The sequence below is a fragment of the Mycteria americana genome, chromosome 2 (assembly GCF_035582795.1).
Source record: "Mycteria americana isolate JAX WOST 10 ecotype Jacksonville Zoo and Gardens chromosome 2, USCA_MyAme_1.0, whole genome shotgun sequence".
NCBI classification, from domain to species: domain Eukaryota; kingdom Metazoa; phylum Chordata; class Aves; order Ciconiiformes; family Ciconiidae; genus Mycteria; species Mycteria americana.
Genome location: NC_134366.1, coordinates 57,253,095 through 57,271,275, shown reverse-complemented (window position 1 = coordinate 57,271,275; position 18,181 = coordinate 57,253,095). Strand labels below are relative to the sequence as shown.

Below are 18,181 nucleotides of genomic sequence, written 5' to 3'. Positions count from 1 at the left end.
CAGACTTGGTGGTAGAGCTTTATAATAGACCTCAAATGTGGGAGTCTGCAAAAATTGATTGTCTTGAATGTACATCAGCTAAGAGCCCTTCATTGTAAGTTTGGTTCCAACTCTTGCTTCTCAGGAAATTGAGTTCCTAAGGCTGCTTAAGTGTTTAATGCTTTTCAGCTGTTTAAATCAGAGTGTGTAAAATTCAAAGGTGTTAATTAGCAGAGATGGTGCATATGTTCAGATCTTAAGCAGACCTTTCAGTGTGGAGATGGTGGTAGTTACTTGTGTCAGCACTTGTAGAAATGTAATAGATCTTTCCTGGTAACTACAGTACAACTTACACTTTTATTTCATACACTTATATATGATATGGGGTATTATAAGCTTTTTCTTTTCCTATGGACAGACTGCTATAAATTATACCATGATATGATGAGAAAGCAGTATTTCTAACACAGTCTTTTAATTCTCAAGAGAAAAACCTACTTGGTTTACGAAGTAATTCTACTGCAGTCTTGAAGCACAATTATTTTATTGTATCTTCTGGTTTTGGTTGTTTGGCTTTGTTCTTTTTTTAATTGTGCTTGTGAAGTATATTTACTTTACTAATCCCAACCCTGTCTAATCATCAAATACGCTGCATTTGGGGCTGAGCAGGTTTGTTTGGCTGAAAAGTCCTAGTGCAGTGTGGTTTCATTGGCTTATTTAATTTTATTTTACAGCACCTGGAGCTACATGTTCGGACTGTCACATTTGATGAGATCTTAAAAATAGACAACAAAGTAATGTGACTTTTGGCTGTTTGTAAAATGTGGAGGAAAAAAGTCTGCATAAATTATGTACAGCCTGAATCTGAATTTCTGTTTTCAAATTAATTTTCTTCCTTGCAATATGTCTGTTCCTGTAAAAATCTTACTTTTCTCAGTTGAGCTGTTTTCTGTCAGGCAGATACTTATATTTTGCCAGCTAATTAGCAAAAGGTGTTGCTAATAAATGTATAAGTAAATAGTTAAGCTTTTTTCAGTAGCAGTGCAACGTGGTGGTGAGGTGCACAATGGTATTTTTCTTACATTTAAGTTGATGCTGCTGCTACTCAGCTTGTAATTTTGTCTTGGAAAGTTTTGCTTTTAATAAGAGAATCCTGTTACATTACAAAATGGACTGTTGTGGAGTGATTTAAACAAATTTTTATTTTAATTTAAAACAAGTGATCCTCTTCAATTTAAAACAAGGAATAATTAATACAGTAGCGCACACAACAGCATGTATTGTGAAATGCACCTATGAATCACTTGCATTTTGTGAAGAGAGGAACTGGTTTTGTATATCTTAATTCAAAGGAAAGCTTATTAAAGAGCCAACTTGGGTTTCCCTGAACCTCCATGCTGCTCTGCACTGTATTGCTATGGAGTGTGTTTATTTACAGTGTGTTGTAGTTGCACAGTATGGCAGAGTCACCATTCATTATGTTACACTATGAAATCTTGTGAGGTCAGGTGAATGTTATTTTTGTTTTCACTGTATATATAGTGCACAAAACATTCCCATGGAGACTTAATTTGTGCTGATAAAAGCATATATTAGACTCTGGAAAATTGCTGGTCTAGTAACAGTTATTTCAGTTAGTAACAGTTATTAGTTATTAACAGTATTATTAACAGTTATTAACAGTAATTAGTAACAGTTATTTCAGATAACTTGCATGTATCAGAAAAATGTTTGGAACCATGCCTCGAGGTCCCAGGACCTACAGCTTCTGTCTCAACCTCAGACTTCATGTACAGGTTAATTATGCTCTGCCTCTTTCTTGCCTGCGTACCTCCCTCCCTTATAAAATGGAGTAATAGTTTCCTACCTTTGAGAATTAAAGAGAGGGTTTCAAACCCCATTTGTGAGTGTGAGGTACTTATAAAATTGAAATCATGATGTATCAAAAACCAGAACCTTCCTACTTGATGAGGGAATCAAAGCTATCATGCTCGAATTTGGTTAGTTATTTGTTAAAGTTTTCTGCTCCTTTCTAATTTACTGCTGGGGCTGTGAGTGGATTGCCCTGGTCCAGTATGTATCTTCTTTACAGGGAGCACCTTTTCAAGAACAGGTCTCACTGGAACCATAAAATGAGTGCTATGTCCCATGAAATGATCCTGTGATTATGTAAGGAGTTTCACTGATTGTTTTGTAGGTGCTCCACTACAGGGTAAATTTTTTGTTTTGTATTGTTTGCCTGTTAAAGAAATCATCCAAATAAAAGGCAGGTGAGTGCAGATGTTAATTTTCTGCAAAAAGTTATTAAAGATATTTTTTTTTTTTTAAGTTTCATTAATATGTGCTTTGCTGTTTTTTTACTAGGTACTTGTGTGTGTTAGTCATCAGTGTTGCATATGTTTCCATTCTAGCACTTCCATTTTTATATCTCCTGGTCTTAATTTTTTTTGGCCTGTTTTCTGATCTGTGATCACTGGTACCCTGTGAAAGGGATATGTTTGTTCATTTAGTTTATTCTTTTAGTTAAACACTATATTAATAAATTCTACGAGAGTTTGTAGAGAGGAAAGTATTGTAGAAATTCTTTGTTAACCAGTGCTCTAACAATTTATGGTGGTTTAGAAATACCCCTTACTAATATACTTTTACCACTGAAATTGATAGCAGTTTTGTTCTTTAAGGTTTTGAAAACTGATCAAAGCAGGAACACAGTTAGGAAACATGTAAGCCTTAAAAAGAGGCAACTAAAAAGCCTTGATGTTTTCTTTTCCTTTTCAGTGCACTCCAGATCTTAGTCTTGTAGGTTGGGTCTGGATTAGGTCAAAGCAATTAAATCATTTCAAGTAAATAAAGCATCTGGTAAAAAAGGCTCCTTGTCATACTCTGTTTCCATCAAAATTTTCTCTTAACATGGAGCGTGGAGCATTGGGCTGGAAGAGGTTAGCTCTTCTGTGGCTAGTAGCTTTTGAGGGGGCATCACCATTACAACAAAAAATGGATGGTTGAAAAGTAGATTTGGGTACTGTACCTCAGTCCAACTTGCCTTTTTTTTGTCTTCTGTCTGACCTTTGCCAAAGTACTTATTTTCATCGTGCCTCTTTTCCTTATTATTGAATAGCTCTACACTAGGTTGCCATTTTTCTCTTCCAGTTGTTTTAAAAATATAAAATGGGAGAAAAATGCTCAAAAAGCATATTCTGTTTCACGTACCTGAGCAATCTGAAGAGAGATTGCTTCTCCCTGCGTGGCTTTAAGTGAAATTGGCTTTTAAATGGGGAGAATGGAAGGAAAAGATATATAAATTCCAAATAGAAAGTTCTCCTCCTTATTAATGAGAAAATGTATCATGCAAATAATTTATCAATTTGAGTCAGTAGGATGAGCATAGTAAATTATTTATTGAAGTTTAAATGGAATCTTTTCATACATTAATTTGAAAAACAAGTTTGCAGTGACTAGTAACTAACATTATAATATACATAGAGGATTGACTTGCAGGAAAAATAGATTATTGCTATATTCTTTTAATATCTTCTGGTTTTGAGTGAAAATTAGATACTTCATTTAATGAGCTATTAATATTAACCAGAAGTGCCTGTTCTATCTGTGTATTGTGGAATACATAAAAAGTAAAAATGCTGCTGTGCGTGCTACCTAAATTAAATGCAATTGCAAAGCTAGTGTGTTAACAGAGTGTGCAGATGTGGCTTTTCCAAAATACTAAATGTATTCAGCTGTGTGGACTAACACGCAGGGCTGGAAAAAGGAAAGTAGCAGGGAAATTAATCTATTTACCATCTAGCTCTTCTGCTGTGGTGAGTGGGTGAACTTTAAAAACTACTGTTTCCAAAACTGCACTGTAGGGTTTTCATATGCAGTACATCACAAGGTGGCAACCGGGCTGCTTGAGTAGTGTTCACTGGGGAAACAAATGTTTGCCCAAGTTCCTTACTCAGCAAAAGGAAAATACAAGAAGAAATGCCTAGTTTCATTGAGATTTGAACTGTGTTTGGATTTTTCAGCGTTGGAATTGGATTTGGACATGGAAGATAAAACAGCCTATCCTGTGCTGCCTCTGTATGGTGCACTTGATGTGGATGGACTGATCCTGTGCTTTTGAACGCTGAAGTGGATTTAAAAGTTTTCATGTGTTCTTTGCCATGCACAAAAGTACCAGTAAAATAAAACAAATTGATGGGAGTTGAAGTGAAACCAAATTGTACTATATGGACTTTTTACTACTTTTTTTTTTAACATGCCATTTATGATGATTGCTCATGTGTATGTCATCTGTGTGTTACTTCTGCTTCACAACTTGGCTGGTGCCCAGCTCCTTCAAACCTGTAGGAGTGAATCTTCAATTGGTGTTCTGCAAATACAGCATGACATTCTGTATACCACAACAGTTTTGTGAAGAAATAAAATGCTCTCTGCTTTGCCTTTCATCTGTGTTTCATTTCATACTGTGAATGCAGTTCATTTTGATACATATTCACAGGCAGCCATATCATTTTAATTCCTTGCTCCTGGTGTATATCTGCATTTTCCCAAAGAGGTCAAGGTATTAAATAGATCCCTGTGGAAAATGCATGGGGAGAACAGAAAACTGCTGTGTGAAATTTTACCATCCTAATCCATATTTGCCAATTTTACAGCCAGATACTGGGAAAGTATTGGTGATTTGCTTTATGAGGAATCATAAAGGAACTGGATAGGAGGTTATTAACTTCACTTCCTTCACTGTGCTAACATTACTGTATTTTCACCATAGAATTAGGGGAAAACATTTTTAGCAGCATAAGTCACAAATGTGTTTTCATGGTTTAGGTATTTCAGTCTTCATGGCTTTTGTTGTCTTATGTAGCAATAGTTGCAGAATAGAAACCAATTCTTGTACAAGTTGGAAACTTGAATAGGTTTTCAGTATTTATTCCAAATGATTGTAACATTTATTCCAAACTATATTAATTCTCACAAAACCTGTGTTTATAAAAGTTTCAAAATATAGCAGCCTGTGCTCTTTCGCACTGTCCTGCAAGTGTTCTACAAAACTTGAGTAAATAATCAGGTCTTTTACAAAGATAATGACATGTCCTCCATGCCTGCCTCAGTAATTTGCATCTTTGTTGAAGTTACTACACAGGTTGTCACTTGGGATCAGTTATTTTATAATATGGCTTTCTTTATAGGAAAATGGGGGATTCCCCCCCCCCCAATTTTGCCTAAGCAGGCTAATAAACAAGACCATGGATCTTTCTAGCTTTTATTCACTATTGCTCTACCTGCTTTTGAACCAGTGACTTCAAGATGAAATGCTCTTTGCTATTCTCATTCTTAAACCAACTCATTTATTTTTTTCTGCTTTGTTAAAATTTTCTTGTTGGAACAAACTTTTTAATATGAAAGTAACGGAGGGAAAGAGGTTTATGTTTTCTCAGTAAGTTTTAGTCTCTGGAGGGTCTGGTAAAGTGCTCAATATTTAAATTCAGCACAGTAAATAAAACAACAGCTTGCAATAAAATTGTGTTCCAATTTGTGCACTACCTAGCAAACTGGGCTTTTGAAGGTTAAAGGCCTTAGTCTGAGTTTTTCCTGTTATCCCTTTAGTGTCAGAGATTTGATTGCATTGAGAGAAATTGAGTCAGGATCCTAATCCTGAAAATAGCATAGGTAGTCCCTTTATCATTGAGACAGAAACACAAGCCTGGACACTGTATCCTAGGGATGGAGAAACAGTAATGATGAAGCTGCACTTTGCAATAGTTATGTATTCTTCTACTATAATTCTCCTTGTTTGCTCTATGTCACTTGTTTCTTCAGCACAAGTGGATATATCTGCCAAAACTGCAGAGGACAGAGTGCTTTCTTCTGGTTTGCTTTTGGATTTGTTTTTTCTTTTGAAAGGCGGCAGAATAAGACCTAGAAATGGGCAGCAGGGAAGGTGTGGTGTTGCATCATTTTAGAACACAGGAATCTTTTTTTAAAAGGCAAATACAGACAGATCTGCTTGAAGATCTTTAATACATGATTTTGAGATGTTACCTTTTTAAGGACTGACTGGGCTTTTAAATTGCACATTGTGTTTCTCAATTATGCAAAGTAAGAATCGACTACTGTTACTGCAACAACGAAAACATAAATTTTGGCAAATCTTTGTGTTGTGAATTTCCAGCTATTTTTATCAGAAATAATGATTCTTTAAATTATTTTTCAAAATTAGTGTTTAGGTTCCAGTTGTTGTGAGAAGAAATCTGGGTTGCGCTAGGGGTTTTTCTGACTCCCATGTCAGAATAGTGGGCAATAGGTTGACCTGTGGGCAGTTTCCTTCAAAAATGGCAGCATCAGAGGCAAACACTGAAGAAGTTAGATGTTACAATGGAAGAAATTGGAGTAGATAACTACATCTTTTACAAAGATAGTGATATGTCCTCTTTGCCTGCCTCAGTAATTTGCATCTTTTGACAAGACAAATTTGACTTCTAAAACTTTCTAAAGGCAAACCTCCCTCCTCCCACCATTTCTGACCAGAACCGGTCATGATTCAAGTAAGGTGAGCTTTCCAAATGGTGCTGAGGAAGAGTAAGACGCTGCTGGCATGCATGCTCAGTGCAGTATATGTTAATAGCAGGTCAGGTTACTCAAAGTTGCTGTAAGGAAACAAAAAGCATGTTTGCTTTTTGGGATAGAGGGAAGTGGACAAATGTCCAAAAATATTCTTGGAACCCTTCTTATATCAAATAGATGGTACACCAATTCCAATTTAATATATGGGGTTCAAAACTTTTACCTCTCATCTTTAAAGTATAAGTGACAATCTGATGCCTGCAATCATAAGGCAAGAGTAGGATTTATGAAGATTGAGTGGTTTGTGACTATTAAATGGGTATATAACAAGGAAGAGGGGGAGAAGGCCAATTTACCCCATCGCAAGTATAACCAAGGTATGATCATACTTAAAATGATCATACTCAAAAGTATGAGCATGATAAGCTGTTTAGTAGGTAAAGATTAAGAGTTTTTCTTCATTTTTGTGTTCTCAAAAAACAAAACAAAAACCCTATTCAGTGTTATTACCAAATAATTCAGGGACTTTAAAACATGTTCTGGGATGGAAGTTGAAGGCATCTCCAAACTGTGTTGCAACATTGATGTTACTTCCTTAAATTCATCAATAGACATTAGCAATTTGTTACAACTTGCCTTTTAGTATTTTCTAAAACTGCTTTAAGAATAGTAATCCTCCTGCACGTGTTAGTCATATGTTGCTCCCATGTGATGTTTTCACTCGTAGCAGAATTTTTGCTTAATTTATTAATTCACTAGCCATATTCCCATGTATTGCAAATGTGTGTTCACTTGCATATGTGAATCCTGAAGTAGTAAAATAAAATTGCTCTTTGCTTCCATGTATTTGAAGAACATCTATGCTGGTAAGGCATGGAAAGAGGACACGGAAATACAGGATGATAATTATTTGCATTTCTGAATCCTCTTGCTCGGTAGTCAGACTTGATCTCTGTCCCCCTGAGTGTCTGTGAGTTGGCATGGGTGTGCTGCTGGGATGGGAGCTGCACTCTGCTTTTCCTTAGATCCAAATTTAGTGTGTTTGCTGAGCTGTTATGCTGGGTTCTGGTGTCTTGTGAACAGCTGTTTCATGCCAGGTTGTAAGCAGCCATTAAAAACTCGGTATAGGAAAGCTGCTCTGCCATGAGGGTTGCCTGGCTGGAAATGAGCTTCCAACTGAGGACGTGTTGGCTTTGAAGAGTAAGAAAATGGGGGTCCTGGCAGGCACACTGGATGGTGTTGAAATTGGGATGGGAGTCCAGGCTGGGAGGGTTTGGTGGAGTGTTTGGGGGAGTTAGGGTATCAGCAAAGGTCCATCTGAGGGTTGCCAGGGGACAAAGCAGAGCAGGTTTGGAAGGGGGAGGCTAGGGGAGGGCTAGGTTATATTTCCTCTTGCTTGTGAGCATTCAGGACACTGCAGCCTTCAAAGTGGAGATTGTGTTATACTGGGAGGCCAGTACCCTTAACCTGTTGGCTGTGGATAGTTGGATTATAGGTGGGATTGACTGGTGCTTTGATGCAAGGCGACCCCCTTCAGCCTCCATCCGATGTAACATTGTGGTGAGCAGAGTCACTTGTTTCCTTTTCCCTTGGCATCCCAAAATCCAGAGTAACCCAGTCAGCAGACCCAGCCCGGCAGAGGTGCAGTGAAGAATTGCTGTGCCTGCATCTTGCCTTGCCCTCCAGACCAGGCTGGAGAGAAACTGCTTGTTGTCCTAGCTGAGCAAGGATGTCTAAACTGAAGCATTATTTCCAGAGTGGAGAAGCTATACGGTGTGCCAGGCCTAATTACTGCCTTTAGGTACAAAAAATATGGGAAGCCTCAATGTTTTGGCATACAGCTATTAGAAAAAGTAAATATCTTTGTGTGAAATATGGTAAAGCAGGAAGTGAGAAATGATGCACGTGGATATTCCTGGGGTGGTACTGGGAATATGGAGACTCATGTCTGGTCATCTGGATTACCAGATTATCTGGGGCATATTTAGCCTAAATACAATCTGGGTAGAGAGAACTAGAGATGACAGATCAATGGAATGCTGAACCTGCTTGTCTGAGGGACTCAGTGTTAGGTGGGTATTTTCTCTGAAGAATTTGGGGAGTGAGGTTTAGCAAACCTAAAGTCAGGTTCATTTATAAATCAGTGCTTCAGTATCTCTTGACCCTGAATGAAGGGAGATAGTCAGTTCGTAACAAAGATCTGGGATCTGAACTGGAGAGGATAAAGACTGAAAATAATCATAATTTCTTTACCAGGTCAAAGGAGGCATTACGACTCATGTGGTACAATTCCCAGGTGTGGTAATGAGGTGAAGGTTAAATAAAAAATTTTAGCTGTATCTTTTGTTGGGTAGTACTTGCTTCCTTGTGGAAATCTTGCGACAGTAATCCTAAAGTTTGTAAGGTGCTTGTTGGGCCCCCTCATCCAAACTGAGGTTTGCACAGCCTCCCTGGTGCAGTCCTGCCCTCCCAGGCAATGCCAGTGATAGGAAGGGTTTGCGGATGGCCTGGGTGCCAGGGGGTGGTGTGAATCCCAGTGATGATGCATCTTTCGTAGCAGTGTGGTTAGAAGTCACCCATTCTGCTTCTCAGCGGGGTACCAGCCACTCAGAGAAGTACTCGTTGCTCCTGTGTCAATTAGGGGATTTGGAGAGGAAAGATCCTTCCCGGTCCACCATCCCACACACCCTCGAAAACAAAACCGAGACAACCAGTCCGACCCCCTGATTAAGACATCGTTTCCATAAAAAAAAATTAACAGTTGGAGATGGTTATGCTTTGGATCAAGTCAAGATGTCAAGACCAAAAAGTTAATACATGATCTTGGCAACTGAGTTCTGCTGGGTATTTTGCTGCACTTTGTGCTTCTGTACATATAGAAGTAAGTAATTCTCCCTGGAGACTGCATTCTGGGGCTTGAGGTCTTTTTATGGTTTGGTGTTTTTTTTATGTTGTTGAATTTCTGTAATAAGTGAAACTTCCCCCAGCAGAGCACTAAGGAGGTGTTTATTCATTTTTGCATAACTGAGGATGTTCTGTGAGCCTTTATTTTAACTCAAAAATAAATGGACTTGGTTTCTTTGGTTCTACTGGAGATTTTTCATGTAGTTTGTAAACTAATAATTCTGGAGCTCTAACTAGTTAGTTTAATTTTGTCTTCTGTGTGATGGTGATGACTATTTAAATAAATAAAAATGCTGATTTCTTAGTAGGTTCTATGTGGGTTTCCAAAGAACTGGCCCATATTAAATGTCAAGAAAAGTTACTCTCACAAATTGCTAAGTAGCCTCTCCTCACTTTTTAGCAGTAATGTTGGGTTTGCACTTTGGCAGCAGAGTGGGGTTTTTTGTTTGTTTGTTTGTTTGTTTGTTTGTTTTAAAAAGAGATTTTAGAATGTTTCCTAAACGTTAACTATTTGAGTACAGAGAGGCAGAGCACTTTTAATGGCCTTTAAGCTAGGAGGAAATGAGCTAATTTAACATTTTTCTTATAATCTCTGAAATTGATGTGAACTTGAAAGAAAACATTAAAAAAATGAGAATGAGCTGGCTGTGGTTTGTTTGTTTGTTTTGTCTTTTTTTTTTTTTTTTTTAAGACATCACCTTTTAGCAAGACCTATGACACCGGGGCCTTGTTGCAGTAGGGTGTGAGTGTAGCTTCTTTGAAATTGAGTGATGGACCTCAGGTATCTTTGTATTTGAGTTTAAATGCTTTGCAGGGTCAAAACTTGCAGGCGTAAACAAGGCTGGAATGGTCACCTATAGTAATTGGAATTCTAGCTAGGACTGGACAGAAGATGTGCAGCAAAGAGGAAGGGCACTTGCCTTGTAATGTATGCACCGTTTATTTCCATAAAGGCTTTGAAAAACTTCGAGGGCAAATCGTGTGGGAAAGATGACACTTTGCTGTCAGTGCCCGTTACATAATTAGAGTATCCGCAATCAGCAGAGCATGTAGTTCATGTGACAGACTGTCCTGTGGGCAGATCTTCTGCTGCAGGAGCAACTGTGGGCTAATGGAACAACTCCGGGAACTGCCCACAGGTTGCTTCTGGAAATTTTCTTCGCGAGGACTGATTTTCAGATTTTTTTTTTTTTTTTCCTACTCACAATTCCACCACAGTTGTTGCTGTAGGCAAGGCTGGGAAAGATGGGGCAGAATACCTGAAGAAGGTTGTGAACCTGCATTCAGAAAGGCAGATGAGCATCCCTCGCAGTGGCACTGGCCTTTTGAGAGCTTATTGCACATTTGCAGCTCTCCTCAGTTTTGTAAATCTGTTCCAGAAGAAGAGTTGGTAGTGAGTTTCAGGCCTGCTAGGTGTTAGGTGTGGGAAGAAGAATTTGTTTTCAGTTCAGGAGTTAGCAGTGACAAATGGAAGAGCTCTTAGTAGGAAGGGATTTGTATCAGTCTTACTGGTTAATTTAGAGTATTTCATTCAATTGGAAATGTGCTTTCAATAGGAAATGTTTATGGATACCTGTTCTTTACAGGTTTTTTACAGCATTTTTTTTAGCAATTTGACTACTAGCTTCAGCAGTAAAAGGCAAGTAGAAAACTAAATGGAATATAAGTTTCAAATTAGCATTCCTGTGGTTGAAAAATGGTCATTATTTATTTTACAACACCACAAAGGTAGCTTTCTCCTGTCATCTCTGTGGGTCTCCATCCCTTTCAGAATTTAAGGCTGCCACGTGTGGAGCGCTTTACACATTTTGTGCAGTATCTATTTCTTTTTCTCTTAATACATTTGACAAGAATTTTAAAAATCAGAGTTGTTGGGCTTGCTTTGCTTTGTGGTTTTTTTAGGCAGAAAACACAGAAGAAGTGTTAAGCGGTAGTACAAGAAGCAGTGCTATAAAATTTCTTTTCAAATGTTTAGAATCCTCTAGGATGGTTTAAAGGACTTATCTTTAATTAAAAGTGCCATACACTTAGTAAAAATCCATGTTAGCTGAGGAATTCCTCCCCCCACCTTGAAAGAGGAAAGCTGTGAGTTTTCTTGTATGGGGTAAATGTCACTCTGTTTATATCTTAGCTTTGCTGCAAGTCAGGACTTGTACTATTCCTCTAGGTTGTCATAGAAACACAGCTAACTGTCATCTCAACTCAGGCTGCTGATGGTTTTATTTGTAGGTTTTCAGGATTATTAAAATTTAACAAAAATTATTGATTGGCTTTTTATTAACACTGGCTTGTGTTTACGTTAGAAGTTCAGACTGCATAAAAGCTTTTCCTGATAGAAAAATACCTTTAAAAATTATTCAACTCTGATACTCTGAATAAGAGATCATCAAATGCATTTAATATATGAGGTAGAGTCTGAAGCAGTAGGGAAGTCCTGCATTTTTGCAAATCACCTTTTTCATTTTGTTTTGTTTACAGCAAGGTCCCCCCACCGCATTTCAATTCACCTTTTAGCTTGACTTTTGCTTAACATAAAAGATACCTGTCACAAAAGCGTGAAATGGGTACATCATTGTGCCTAATAGTTGAAGTTTTCATTTTATTTACTTTTTTTGAAGCCTGGCAGAATGCTTCGGTGCACTGACTTTTGAAAGTATATATTTTTTGTATATGCATGTGCAGGAAAAATTACTTAGTTTTCACTCATAAATAAGACAGGCAAAACTTATTTACAGTAACTTTATCTAATGGTCCATGGATGAATGCTTTTATGCAAACTACTCAAGAGACTAGAATTAACTTTTCACGTTGGTTGCACATTTGATGTCCAGACTCCAGCAACACATGGGATCTTATAAAAACTAGATGACTGGAGTTCAATTTTTACTTTTATGAATTTATTCAATGATTACCCATGCATTTCAAGTGTAATCTTTGTAAGCAATGTATAAAATGCAGCAATGTGTTAATTGCTGTAAAATGGACGCATACTTCCTTATGCCCTCCTTCCGTCACATGTACGCTTTTTTCTTTGACTTTACCTCCTCTGTCTACCCTGTAGTCATTTATTAAGGATCTCTAGGCACAAGGAATTTGGCTGATTTATATACAGCCCTGTAATTTGACATTGTCATTCTGTCTAGTAACAACTTTGTTCAGTGTTAGATATACTGAATAAAATTGTTTCTTGGTGGACATTTTGACACCTCACTTCAGACTGCTACGTCGTGGACTGCTGACATCCCTATATTAATCTCATTTGTATTCTGTCATAAAACTCTCAAATAACATTTTTAAAAGGGCCTCTCTTTGCAGCATATTTATGTAAGCATAGGGCTAAATATTGAGTGTTTCCATAGGTCCGTATGGCTTTTATGTGTTTTGTATGAGGGTATGTACATATTACCATGTGTGATGGTAGCACGCATGGTAAATGGCCGTAATATTTAACTTGGGAAAGACTGGCTTTAGTACTCCAAAGGCAGTTTAAACAAAATATGTTTTATTAACATGTTAACATGTCTCTTTTCCAAATTTATTTTTCCACATCATTAACTACAAGAAAATGTTGCACAAATATAGTTCTTCTGCCATAGGCTGACACTGCATTTTTATTTTCTATTCTAGGGATTGGAAAGCAGTGGTTGGTGGGAAGTAAAGGCGCTCCTTTACTAGAGCACTGCACTGGTATATTCTGGTTGCTTAGGAATGAAAGACGTGTTTTATGTGGGAAACACACTCAACATTGATGTGTTCATTAGAACTAATAGTGAGACTATTATTGCAGGTATACTGTTTCCCAGTGAGGACCAAGGGATATATGTGGGTTTGTGTATGTGTATGCATGTATAGTATTAACTGAGGCTTACTGAAGCTTATGAAATCTCTCTCTGGCATTGTACTTCAGCAGACCATCTGTTACAGATAGATGCTTATGACCACAAAGCTATTTTGCACCTTGGATTTTCTTTTCCTAAGAGATAAACTTGTTGGGTGTTCTTTGATCAATTAATTGGCTGCTTGTGTTTTTTATCTCGGTCTTCATTCTCTTCACTCTGTGCCACTTGATGCATCATCTTTCTTTGCATCTAAGTAGTGATTGGGTGATAATACCTAACATGCTTGAAAAGAAAAAAAAAAAAGAGGAAAGCTTTGTTATTTACCAGAAAAAGTTCTGAACATGTAGGTGATACAGGTGATCCATAGGAATATGCTGTGTCCAGATCCTTTTCCCAGACAGTTTTGTAAGAACATATTTATGCTCTTCTTTTTTTTTTTTTTTTTAACATAAACCCATTGGTGCATTTTATACAATTAACTTATTTCTAGTGGATTCTTTTTATTTTTGTTCACAGCATTTTGCCTCTATCCTTCCTGCAGAGGTGCAGCATCTTGTAAAGGTCTTGAAGTTTCTTGTAACCTGCATGCTTCAGCTTAGAGTTAATTGTGGCTACAGTGGCACACTTTATTTTATCATCATCTGTTTTTCCATATCCATCCCTTTTATATTTTTCTTCTAAATTGGAAATTACTAACTTTATGTAACAAAGTACACATGTACATTTTTTTCCTGCTTTTTAGATATCAACTAAGCACCTCTTACAGCTGAATTGTTATGCTGCTATACAGTCTTTGTTTGCACCCAGAACTTTGGAGTAAAAAGAGAAATCAATAACAAAAAAGCACAACCCAAGCCCCCTCCAGTGATAAGAATGTGAAAGTTTGGCTTTTGATTGTAATGGCTGTTGTTAAGAGATAATAGTGATCCATCTTCGCCTGCTGCTGTGCAATAGTTTTGGGATATATTTTAATTTGTTTTTATTTAAAATAAACTTCTAAGTGTTTGTTTTTTTTCTCTTGCTCCCTTTTCCTTACGCTCTTAAAAATTTAGGAAGATGAGAGTGAAGAAGAACCTAAGCTGAAGTATGAACGGCTTTCTAATGGAGTGACTGAAATTCTCCAGAAGGATGCAGCCAGCTGCATGACGGTGCATGAAAAGGTATTGCGTGACTTTGTGGCAGAGATAGTACTTCTGCTTGGTTTTATGTATTTATCTGTGCCTATAATATATCAGTATATTTCTGTGTAGAAGTGCTGCCAAATCTAGAGGTGCAGTGCGAGCCAACACTAATATAAACAAAATTCATGGTAAACTTGTGTTGAACAGTGCACACTTCGTCAGTGAGAAAATGAGGTGAGAATTCAAGGTGCATTGATTTGTTAGATGGGATGTTTACATAAGCTACTGGGAAAACGTTCACTCGATTTTAATTATGGACAGTATTATGAACTAGAATTGGGATGCAGTCCCAACTTTCCTTTATTCAGAAAGGAAATTGGCATATACTGTGCTTATTTGTACAGCTTGAATCACTGAAGACAGACTTGATCATGCCAGGGGCCAGCTTAGCATGTATTCAGTTGTGGAAGACAGCTGAGTTTCTGTTAATACAGTGTAGAAGAAAGTAATTACAATATTCCTTTTTTCTTTCGTTGTTTTTTGGGGGAGCTGTTCATACTAACACTTCCCTGGTCCCCTTCCCTGATGCAATATGTTAAAAACAAGGAGAGGGTATGCATATGCTCTACTACTGGTAAGGTTTGAGACATACAAGAGAATGAAGGGGAGAAAGTGATGGACAATGCAAAGTAAAGAAATTTTACAAAGAATCATTCCTTTATTCTTACAAAGAAGAAACTTCATATATTTCTTTAGTGATTTAAACAATTGGGTTTTTATTTTCTGAGTTTTCTTCTCTTTTATAAATACTGAATAACAATTTAATATATTGAGGAATGCTGAAGAGCATCTGAAAGTATGAGTTAATGATTTGTCAAGTAACTATTAGTATGTAAATCATAATAGCTGTTTTCTGAATGTATAATTTTTCACGGCCAGTAATAGCTCCTTAACAGTTATTGTTCAGGGATCTATCTTATTATTTGGCTGTATTTTTAGATTGACTTGTGTTGTGTTTCTCCTGAAAGGACTGTTGCCATGGCTCAAGAGGCTCTTAAGATGAAGCTTGTATTTTAACTGTGCGAATGAAAACAATAAGTCTTTTTAAAATGTTTTTGACAACTTAGAATTACACAGATACTTGGAAAATTGGCAAGCATTTCCTCCTGGTCTGTGGACTGTTTGTGTTACCTTTTTTTCTTGAACCTCAGGTGAATTTTGAAAGCCAAGAGATGAACAGGATTTTTCTATAAGGGTGTGCGCAGATACAGCTTTAACTATAGTGTCACGAAGAGTGACAATACAGGAAAGCTGTTTAAGTATCCCAGCACTTTTAGTTTTCAAGCAAACTAGATATACTATTTATGAGAAGGATCAATATTGTTAGAAGCCAGGTACTGGAGTCTTTTAGGAATAGGTCTCTCACAACAGAGAGCTTAAAAATGAAGCTGGGTTATAGGCTTTGCGAGGCTGTTTTCTGTTTTGTTCTGTTTTTTGGTTTGCTTTTTTTGTTTTGTTTTGGTTTGGTTTTTTCCCCTGCAAGAGCAGGGAAAGCCCTGCTAAAGAGTCATCATTAGCAAAATTATACAGTACTATGTAAAATATGCCTCTGATTAAAGCAGTTTAACTTTGCTGGGAATCCTGAAAATCTGGCTTCTGTATTCAGACTAATTTCCCCCCAGAATTATTTTTTTTCTTTTCACTGCTAAAGCATCATATTTTCACCAGGCTTGCTGTCTGCACTGGATGACTAATCGTCATGGCACCTGGTGCATTCAAGCAGGCCTGTGCAGTGGAATAGTCATACCTAGTTATGTCTGCACACCTGATGTTTTATTAACCAGTATTGATTTTTTTACCCGGGGGACTTTTTTCTTCCTGAAAAAAGGCAACCTTGCAGGAGTGAAAGGCATTGCAGGGGATGAATTTCTAATGAACCCCTTCTTTCCCTTTTTTGACTCCTTTTAATGTAGCTTCATATTTTAAGTGCCTGAACTGAAATTTCATTTTAAGCAATTCCATTTTGATAAATCCTTTTAAACCTTGACTTTCTGTAAGGTTATTTTTTAAAGATTGTGCTGCCTGACTGACACGCTTAGCAGTGCCTGTAAATTTGAGCATTTCATTATAGGTTGCAATGAAGCATGCTCACATGCAGTGAAATACAGAGAATTGAGGAGCCTAGACTGTTTGAGTAATGCTGAAAGGAGGGGGGGAATAAAAGAAACCTCTGTCATAAATCAAGTAGTACCGAAGTTCTTCCTTTTCTGTTTAGCTGTAGTTCACATGGTTCAATTAACAGCAGATCTCTCAGAATCAATTCCCTTCTTGTTTGTATCAAAATAAGTTTGTGATAGCATGCATTTGTGTGGAGATTTCTTTATTTAGCTACTATTTTTTAGAATGAAACTCCTGAGATTTCTGAGGAAAAGTGTATTTGTCTTGAAAGTGTTCAATGTAGGAGTGAAGGAAAGCAAACCCAGTGGTTATCTGTGTGCTTAAATGCACTGTCAGAGATCTTCCATAATTCAGCAGTATTTTACCAGTGGCTTACTGGTGGCCTTTTTCTGTGTTTGAATGTTTTGGTTTTATGTTAGTGATGAAGCAGAATTAAAAATAAAGCCCAAAGGAAACCATTATGATTGAAACAAAGCTGCAGAAAGGATCTAGAAACTATTTCAGGTCTGGTCCTTGCTTTCACGCTGCATTTTTAATTTGCTGCCACAGTCCATCAGGCAGGGTGTACGGACTGCAGACACCATTAGTTGTCAGTGGATGAGGGTCCTCATGACTCATTCTGACAGCTAACTTGCACTATCACAGTAATATGGGCTTGAAGCCCTGTTTTATTCTTTAGGTGCAATTAAAATAAGCTTTGTCTATAGAAGGTGCTGGGTTTTTTTCCCCAGTGCTGCTAATCATTAATCTGCTAAACATCCTGGAGTTCATTTAGCATTGCTGTAGTTTGGGTTGTGGTGTCTTTTTGTTTATGTAATCAGTCTCTTTCTTTTACAGTTTTTGGCATTGGGAACACATTATGGCAAAGTTTATTTACTTGATGTCCAGGGGAACATCACACAGAAGTTTGATGTTGTAAGTATGACATTATTCAGAACACATCTACTGGGATGTAAAAATGCTGTGATGTACTAAGTAATAAATACGTTAATGCTCTTGCTACACCTGAAATTTTACTAATGCATTTCATGAACTCCCTCCCTATAATATAAGAGGCAGTGTATGTTCCTTGCAAAAAGAGTTACACTGGATGGTTTTGTGATGAGCACATCTCAGTTTACATACAATAAATTTTCTTTGTGAAGACAGAAGAGGAGATACTTATTTATGATTGTAAATGGCTATTATTAATTATGTAACCCGGAGGTTCGTGACTTCCATAGGCATGAGCCTGCTCATTAGGTGACTATTGTCAGTTGTAGTGTGTGCACTATCATCTTATCTAGCTGCCACAAGTAATTGAAAATTGATTGATTGCCTTGCTGGTTCGGTTTATCTACTGCAAATATATAACGCTAATATTTTATGTGAATGTTTTGAAGCTTGGACTCTTAAGGGATTGTACTGATTGAAGGAGAAGAAACAGACTTTTTCCTTATTGTGGTTCCTGATATTAGAGAATGAATGAAATGCTAAATTTAAAGCTCTGTTCTAGAGTACTAAATGTTCCTTTTAATTGTGGATATTTATTGATTTTTTTTGTTTGTTTTGCTTTTTAATATCTCATTTTCAAGTTCCCTGTCTTCCATGGGAGGT

General features: G+C 37.2%; 1 protein-coding gene across 3 annotated transcripts in view; it reads left to right on the top strand.

The window, feature by feature from the left end:
• The window catches only part of VPS41 (VPS41 subunit of HOPS complex), a 123,516-nt gene that overhangs the window by 6,428 nt on the left and 98,907 nt on the right, over positions 1-18,181 (top strand). Inside the window, exons 3-5 of one of the 3 annotated variants that reach the window (XM_075493557.1) lie at positions 13,803-13,847; positions 14,339-14,446; positions 17,423-17,500. The exons of 1 other annotated variant lie outside the window; for it this stretch is intronic. In XM_075493557.1, coding sequence (XP_075349672.1) covers positions 13,803-13,847; positions 14,339-14,446; positions 17,423-17,500 — 231 coding nt within the window. The remainder of the gene's footprint in view (positions 1-13,802; positions 13,848-14,338; positions 14,447-17,422; positions 17,501-18,181) is intronic. One more of the 3 variants, XM_075493559.1, reaches the window with a different exon arrangement.